Below are 7995 nucleotides of genomic sequence, written 5' to 3'. Positions count from 1 at the left end.
CTGGCTCCGACCACGGCGAGCTGGCGATCGAGACGGCGAGCGAGCTTTCGAGCGCGCCGGAGACTTGGAGCCGACACGGTCGCATCCGTGGGCTTCTTCTTCCCTCCTTGCGCCGCTGGCTTCGCCGGCGGTGGCGGCGTACCTACCATGATCGGCAGGCTCTGATACCACTTGTAGCCTCTCTTCTCTCAATCTCACGATCCAAAAATCTGGGAAACAAAGAACAGAGAGGCGAGGTGTTTGTGCTGCGTGCAATCTGATTGCAGCTTTTCTGGTTTCTCCTTTTTATTAGCAAAACAAAGGGAAGTGCACAACCTCCTTGATGCCCACTACTCGAACGTGCCATCCCACGTCCAGGCAACGAGGAGATCTGGTCAAGCACAAGACCAATTCCTAGCTTATCTGTTCCTAAGAGATAGCTGAAACCAAACTAATCCTAGCTGACGAACAGGCGACAGTGCTTACTGTCGAAGCTGTCCTAACTGACGAAACTGACGAAGGAAAACTAAACTGACAGCTAGATTAACCAACAAGTTACAGGTATCCATAACAGAATGTAGAAGAAAGACTACCATGAGCTCCGTGCAACACTGCTTGTTTCCAACTATTTTAACCTAAAGGCCACACCAAACACCGCAAACAAGCAGAATGTGGTCAAGCAATTGAGATCGAAAAAAAAAAGTCTAACCAAAAGAATGAACACAATGATACAGGAACGGCTTTGCTGATCTTGTGCTGAGAGCATGTCCTATTTATTACAACATATCACAGTTAATTAGTATCAAAAGAAGTGACATTGTATTGACCCAAATTGTTTTACCTGCAACCGAAAAATGGTAAGATATCTATCCAGTGATGAATAACCCCAGCAGCTATCTTACCTAGCTCCTATACCTAGTTAACCGATCGTTGGACTCTCCCAAGTTTTTCCCGGTCAAAAACTCCACATCGAGGGTTCTCAATATCCCATGTGATCGATCGCAAAGAAGAAGACATGGTCTCGTTACTGAAGAACAGCGGACACGTCCTTGTAACTGATAGGCAAGCCCAAGTACAGTTTTCAGTTTGTTTCCAGAGCCCACCATGACAATCACCTGTAGTTTGGGCATTGTAGGACTTGAAGAATCGATCTAAATACCTGAACAAATACCAGAAACAAACAGGATGCCTTCAAACACTATTGTGTGCGGGAATTTTTCCGTCTGACAAAAGGGTGAACGCAATGATACAAACACAAGCATGATGTGTTCTGCTAGCAACATTCAGGTAACTAGTACAAAAGGAACTGACAATATTCATCCAAATTGTTTTTACAATCAGAAAACTGAAAGTCGTAAGAGGTTTCAGTTTCTTTGGAAGGGTTGAAGCTGGAGCCATGCCATGACAGACATGTTGTTTCCATGTTACCGGACATCCCAGATGGACCATAGTGTATGCAAAAAGACAGGTACAGCCTTACATGTATCTATCTATAACCATAATCAGAAGCAAAAAATACCACCGTATTCAAGTGCAGATCTTTGATTATTTCAAACTCCTTTACCTGAACAAACACCACAAACAAACAAACAAACAAGATGCCTACGAGCAATTTTGTGATCGAACAGAAAAAAATCCGTTGCTATTGAGACGACAGGTAATTAGTAAGTGACACTGTATTCATCCAAATTTCATCAGCAAACACACATTTGATTCTCATACATTATATTGTTCCAAGATAAGTGAACATTTCACTAAACCCTGCTGATAAGATGCCTATACTTCCCCCAAATGCAAATAAAACATACAAGGCTTAATATGCATGATAAGCACTGATCACTTCTTTTACAAAATGATCATAGAACCTTTGTTCAAACACTACACAGAGCTAACCGAACACATGGAGGTAGCAGGGTCTAGAACCACTGGTACACACAACATAAAGTTCAGTTATAATTTGCATACCTAATCTCATAGAAATCAGCCAAGCAGCCTCCATGATGAACCACCATAGCTCAAAACTTAGAAGGATGTATACATCAGCTAGAAAAAAGGGAGAGCCAGAATTCTAGCATACATACCAAGCCTGTTGCTCCATAGCACGAACAATTTACTACTATAGAGGCAGGGGCTGTCTCATATTGATGTCACATGAGCAATGATTGTAAATCTGCGTACAACGGCACATACGGCAGATATGGTGGATTGCCATCATTGAGATTGCGGATCACTTTCACTTTTTGATTATCCATATTATAGCGCATGAATGAGGTATCCCAACCTCCAGTGAAGAAGATCGAGTTACACTGCGGATGAATCCCAACCCACCTAAAATCCCAACCAAGGGTAACATCTACCCCTCCAAATACATATGAAGTTTCAACGGTGTGCTTCAGTATCCATTCTTTGCTTTCATCGTTCTCGAGAACATATACTTTTAGCCGAACTACGGCATTATATTCATCTCCATAGAAATTGGCATAGTGCAAGCAGCCCTGTGACCACTGAATAAAACCCTCAATCAGACCACCACCAGGGACACCGAAGTTGGTCCATGTTTCCCCCTCCGTGTCCACTGCAGCTAGACATTTGGACAACCCACTGCCAATGGCGTGAAAATACAGACGGTTGTGAAGAAAGACGAGTGTCTCGCTGAGGTACGATCATAATAAGGGAGCATGATATGTTGGTTCCATCTCTCTTTCTTATGGATCCATCCTCCCGTTTCAGACGAATACACTGCCACTCCGGCCAGGCCAGGGGAAGGGCCCCAGCTATCATGATCCTCCAACAACTCAAACACATGAAAATGCGACGACTGGGTCGGATCGAAGCCCAAACGTGCGATGAGCACATTGTCAGTGGCCTGGCCGGAGCTCGGCAACGTGACCCACTTCTCTGTGGCTGGATTGCAAACAATGTAGCTGAATTCTCCAATCTTGGTGGAGACGCCATACCAGCGGCAGAGGAAGAGGCCATTGCAGACATCAACACTCCTGTACTTGGGCAGGAACGCGACAGAGGTTGAGGTCAGAGGGCAGGGGCTCCCCGAGACACTGGTGAGGAGGATAGGCGGCACCAAAAAGGACTCCGGGCTGCTGCTGGTGAAACCTTTGTTGTACAAGAACCCGGCGAGTGTTTGCGGGAGCTTCTTGCGGTGGTCGGGGTGGTCGATGAGGCCGAGCCAGTGCTTGGAGACGCACCTGAAGCGGCAGAGGGATTTGGCGGGCACGCGCGGGAGGATCTCCAGGAGGAGGTCGTCGGTGAGCCTCTCGGCCGCCGTCCCGCTGGAGGAGGCAGAGCAGTATCTGCACAGACACAGATGGAGGGGAGGTTAGGCAATCCGTAAAAAGAGGAAGCTGGCTATGATGGATGGTGATTTCTGCTCTACGTACCGGGCACGGGTTGAAGCGCGGCCTTCCACCGGCGGAAGCGAGCGATCCGCCGGGATCGACATGGCGGCGGCGGCGGAAGAAGGAGGTGGTGCGGCGGCACCGTCGGGCTACAGGGCTTGCTGAGTTTTGCATTTGCAGTGTTGGGCCGTCAGTGCGTCAATAAATGGGCTAACTTCAGGCGTTGGCCACGGCTGCCACCTACGGGCTAAGGCTTCATGGCCCTTGCATTTCCAGCGTTGGGCCGTCAAATGAGTAGGAATGTCGTCCAAAACCATGGTGTCCAGAACTGTAGAAGCCAGAAACAGGTGAGCACCTGGAATTTCAGATCTATATACTAGTATGGGCTATGGCTAAAGACAGGAAGACCACGCTGTACATGTTGGAATGAGTTCGTCATTACGTTTTTCTTTTGTGCGGTACGTAGGCACATAAACAACTAGTTGATTCCATGCGCGTTGCCGCGGATATAAGAGATGATTTTCATGTCTGCAACCAACATTACTCTAAGGAAATGATGTTCATTTGCATATATTGACATAAAGTGCTTCCGTAATAGTTGCTTTGGTAGCTTTGTATGTTCAAGTCTTTTTTTTCTTGGAGAAAGTATATTCAAGACTTGGTTTTCAGCTGTGTATCTCTTCACATAATTGAAGAGAATTTAGGAAACTACTTAGGATTGGTATCTGATGTGAACTTTGGCAGTACCATCATCTTGATCTTAGTTTTCAAAAGAATAATATCTTGATCTTGTCCTTGCTTCTTCCTTATGCTTCATCTATAGTATAGATAAAGTGGGATGAAGAAACGTACCTCCTGGTTCCTATTACTCGAGGGGCAGCTGAACCCATGCAACTTCAATCTGCAATAGGAAAGGATATAACGGCAGATTGCTTTTCAGCAACGAACATCCAACATGATGATTATACATATCAGTAGAACAATTGTGTGGTCAAAAAGGAAAGGAAGTAAACCAGATTACTGCACTATGGCGAACGGAGACATCCGAGAAGAGAGATGGAAGAACTCGCGTGGAAGTATGATGTCTCACCTCACCTCACAGTGCAATGCAGATATGTAGTGGTGTTCAGGGTCTTCAAAAACCAACGATTAAAAAAGGGTATTCGCAAACCTCCAAGCTCTGCATCATCCTCCCCTCCCACGATGAATTCTAGATGTTGGCGTGGCTTAGGAGGGCATGAATCTGCCAGCTGGGCGCTAGTATGTAGGGTGGATCAGCAAAAAGATATCGTGAGGGTCTGGGCAAGGTCGCTGGTACATATGTACTGTGATTGGTTTGGAGGAAGCTAGCCACCTCATGGCCGCAATAATGAAAGAAGCCGAAAGAACCCAAGTACTTCGGAGGGAATAATTAAGACAAAACATAGACTCTTTGATTTCCGGTGACAATGTAACATCGGTTTGATACTGTGTCAGCGGTACGATGGATAACTAATGACCGTATATTTGAAATCTGATGGATAAGAATAATTGAGATAATGTGGCTACACCACCTTTCAGCTTGCAAACATTAAATGCAACTTAGTGGGGATAAACTTTATAGATATTATAGATATATAGTTTCATGGCTAGACAACGGGGAGAAAAGAAAACAAGTTGGTAGCTATCACATAAAAATGGCCTTCTCTGGCCTGCTGAAAACAATAAATTAGTACAATACAAAATAAATCTTGTATTAATGGACATGATGAAAGAATACAAATGATAATTTATGGAATGCTGATCTGGATGCAATATTGATATATTGTAAGTAATTAAATAGATATGCATACATGATATTCAACGATCTGTATATATATGCATGCCAAAGCCATAAAGGAATGGTGATCTGGAGAACACAATATCCCACTATTTTCTTCCATAAATTTCTGTGGTCCTGCTCTATATTATGTCTTCGAACTAGCATACCATGCTATGTGGTTCTCATTCTAGGTGAAGGAACTTCTATGTGCCTCATGGATTACATTCTCATAGCGATCTTGTTCTATTTTTCATATGTGCCGAGCAGCCTCACCTTGGTCGAGTCAATAGGTGTAAATACCACTATACAAATAGAGGAGAAGGTAACATAATCTTCTTCCTTGCTTCGTTTAAATTTTTTCCTGTTCATGGTTTTACATTATATATCTTCTTCACCGTTGAAACAAGATCACGATTCACGATTTATTTTTCAGAAAATTGCTACAATAATTATGGGGCCCAAATGTGAAAAAATAACAACAATTCTTTTGCAGCCCACTACACCGTGGAGACTAAATACTTTTCAGTTCTCTGGGAGAGATCAATTTCGCAACCGAAATGACTACCATGTTTCTCATGTACACCCTCTCTCCATTTTTCCATTGTGATGAATTTGTATTTGTATTTTTCTATTTAATTGCAAGGGATGCTCTTTCTACATATGGGGTGCTAAATTTCTATAATTAAATCTTATTGATGCCATAAACCATATGAGTCTCTCATACTCTTTTCCCTAAAAAAATTGGAATCAAAATTGTACTACCTAAGGCTCTCATACCCTTTATTTTTCCTTAAAGAGATCCGGATACACTAGAAAGAACCTCTCTTGCAATTAATAACAGATTGCTCGACCCCGGCCAGTTGGTGAAGTTTAATTCTGGACGTAGGTCCAAAACATATGGTTTCACCAACAATAATGGTAGACTTACACTGAAACGTTTCGTTGCTAAGTTCGCTATTCTAGCAAGGATACTATTGTCCTACTCCTACAATTAGGAAGCTAGAGCAGTAGTTGTTGATTGTTTTTGTGTTGTGGAATCTCAAATATTTGTATTATTTTTGAAATTAGTATTAGCGCGCTAACCATTTTTCCCTAGTATGCTATGTGGCACACAGATTTTGGAGAATTCTATGGTCTTCAAGCTGATATAAGCATTTGGGGGTCCCCAAATCAAGGACCGTCTCAACAGTCTGGAGCCGCCTTACAGATCAACTGTCTCGAAGAAGGACGCTACGAAACCTTTGTAGCCGGATTTCAGGTAGAATTATATAATATTCTTCATGTATATTTATTTGTTTAGATGTTTTCTAGAAATCATACTGTAAAACTTTGGTTTGGTCTTACAGGTGGCCCCTGCTTTGTACAATAATCGAGATGTTCGCTTCTTTACATTCTGGACGACGGTAATGTGTAGACCATACTATTTGTAGGGCATGATCAGACAAAGGATAAGTTCTTATCCATCCATGCATAACATTACTTCTTTTTACCATTGCATAATTAATTAGATCGGTGGTGCCACTTCAGCGGGCTGCTATGACTTGAGATGCGCAGAGCTTCACTTTTGCCGGGACAGGCCATTGCTCCTCCATCAGAATATGGTGAAAAAGGTCGCAAGGTCACTCTTAGCCTAAATAAGGTGCCACCTCGCACTATACAATATTATGTTCAGAAGCTTATGTTTGAAACGTACATGGACATGGCCATGAAAACAACATGCTGAATTTGATTATCTTAATGTAAGATGGCAGCTTTTTTCCCTATTAGGATTTTAAAACCCTTGCTAGAGTACATGATATCTTTCTTTACCGTCTTTTACTTCATTCAAATTACTAATACAAATTTGACATAATAAAATTAAGTTGATTTTGCTCCCCTATCGATATGGATTCTTTTAAATTATGTTCCACTTGGATGGATCGTTTTATTATGGTAGCATGGATGATACTAATGTAAGTAAGAATCCTAGTTGTTGATGCCAAATGGGAACTAGGTAGTTTATATATACATTCATCTATTTATTAATATTCTTGGTCACCATCATCATCCCTTGTCAATTACAGGATCCAAGCTCCGGAGATTGGGTGTTGTACCGACACCACGATTCGCATGCCCCGTCATTTTTGGGGCATTTTCCAGGGAACCTTTGCTCAAGTACACCACGAACAATGGCATGGCTTGCATTTGTGAGTTATCCTTGGAATACACAAGGTCCTCCGATGGGCAGTGGTCACTTTCCTGAGGATGATGAGCGAAAATCAGGATTTTTCAGGAATATTAAGTTGCACGACTCCCAAGGTCATGTTGTTGAGCCGGCCATAGTTTGGAACCCTTTAGTTGACAGGCCCGATTGCTACAATCATACCGATGTCTTCAATAGAGAAGGGAAGGGCTTCATGTTTTATTATGGTGGACCAAGTGGTTGTATTGGATGAGAGCACAAGTTTACTACCTTCCATGTGATTAAAAACAAATCATGAAGTGAGATCTTGGATGGTAGAACAACATCCCTCTTAGTTTATATGTTGAAGAAAATTGCATCGTCCAACATACATGGACATATTAAGTTGGATCACTTGGTCCATAAATTTGCAAACTGATTTATCAGCTATATACTCCCTCCGTTCCTTTCTATAGTGCCTATAGATTTTTGGCATTTGTTTTAGAATATATGGCTGTAGCTTGGATTTTTTTTAATTACCCCCTCCCCCGTTCAGCTCCCACACAACATGCGTGAGAAAAAATCCATACAAAATTGGAAACAATTGATTGAGATTCCTAATGCATGGCCCAATGATTCCTTAAAATTAGGCAGCAATGTTTTACTTTCCTTAATTGAACTTGGCTGCATATATATGGAGA

At 42.5% G+C, this 7995-nt stretch overlaps 1 protein-coding gene and 1 pseudogene across 1 annotated transcript; one reads left to right on the top strand and one right to left on the bottom strand.

The window, feature by feature from the left end:
• Positions 1-1683: 1683 nt before the first annotated feature.
• Positions 1684-3436, bottom strand: LOC124663491 (F-box protein At5g07610-like). Its single transcript, XM_047201190.1, has 3 exons — positions 3375-3436; positions 2606-3287; positions 1684-2495 (listed from the first exon to the last, which is right to left on the bottom strand). Exons 1-3 carry the CDS (start codon positions 3434-3436, stop codon positions 2127-2129), a joined length of 1113 nt encoding a protein of 370 aa, XP_047057146.1. The 3' UTR covers positions 1684-2126.
• A 153-nt stretch (positions 3437-3589) lies between these two features.
• LOC124663483 lies at positions 3590-7568 on the top strand (annotated as a pseudogene).
• Positions 7569-7995: the final 427 nt, after the last annotated feature.

This window comes from Lolium rigidum, chromosome 1 (genome assembly GCF_022539505.1).
Source record: "Lolium rigidum isolate FL_2022 chromosome 1, APGP_CSIRO_Lrig_0.1, whole genome shotgun sequence".
Lineage (NCBI taxonomy): Eukaryota > Viridiplantae > Streptophyta > Magnoliopsida > Poales > Poaceae > Lolium > Lolium rigidum.
Note: the sequence above shows the minus strand (reverse complement) of the source record. Positions and strands in the feature narration are given on the sequence as shown.

Bases quoted from the DNA above. Each gene is read 5' to 3' on its own strand.
- LOC124663491 (XM_047201190.1), bottom strand. From the start codon at position 3,436: ATGTCGATCCCGGCGGATCGCTCGCTTCCGCCGGTGGAAGGCCGCGCT. The intron at 3,288-3,374 runs GTACGTAGAGCA...GTGTCTGTGCAG, and splicing joins CGCGCTTCAACCCGTGCCCG to ATACTGCTCTGCCTCCTCCA. The intron at 2,496-2,605 runs GTCTGTATTTTC...GGTCTGATTGAG, and splicing joins ACTCGTCTTTCTTCACAACC to GGTTTTATTCAGTGGTCACA.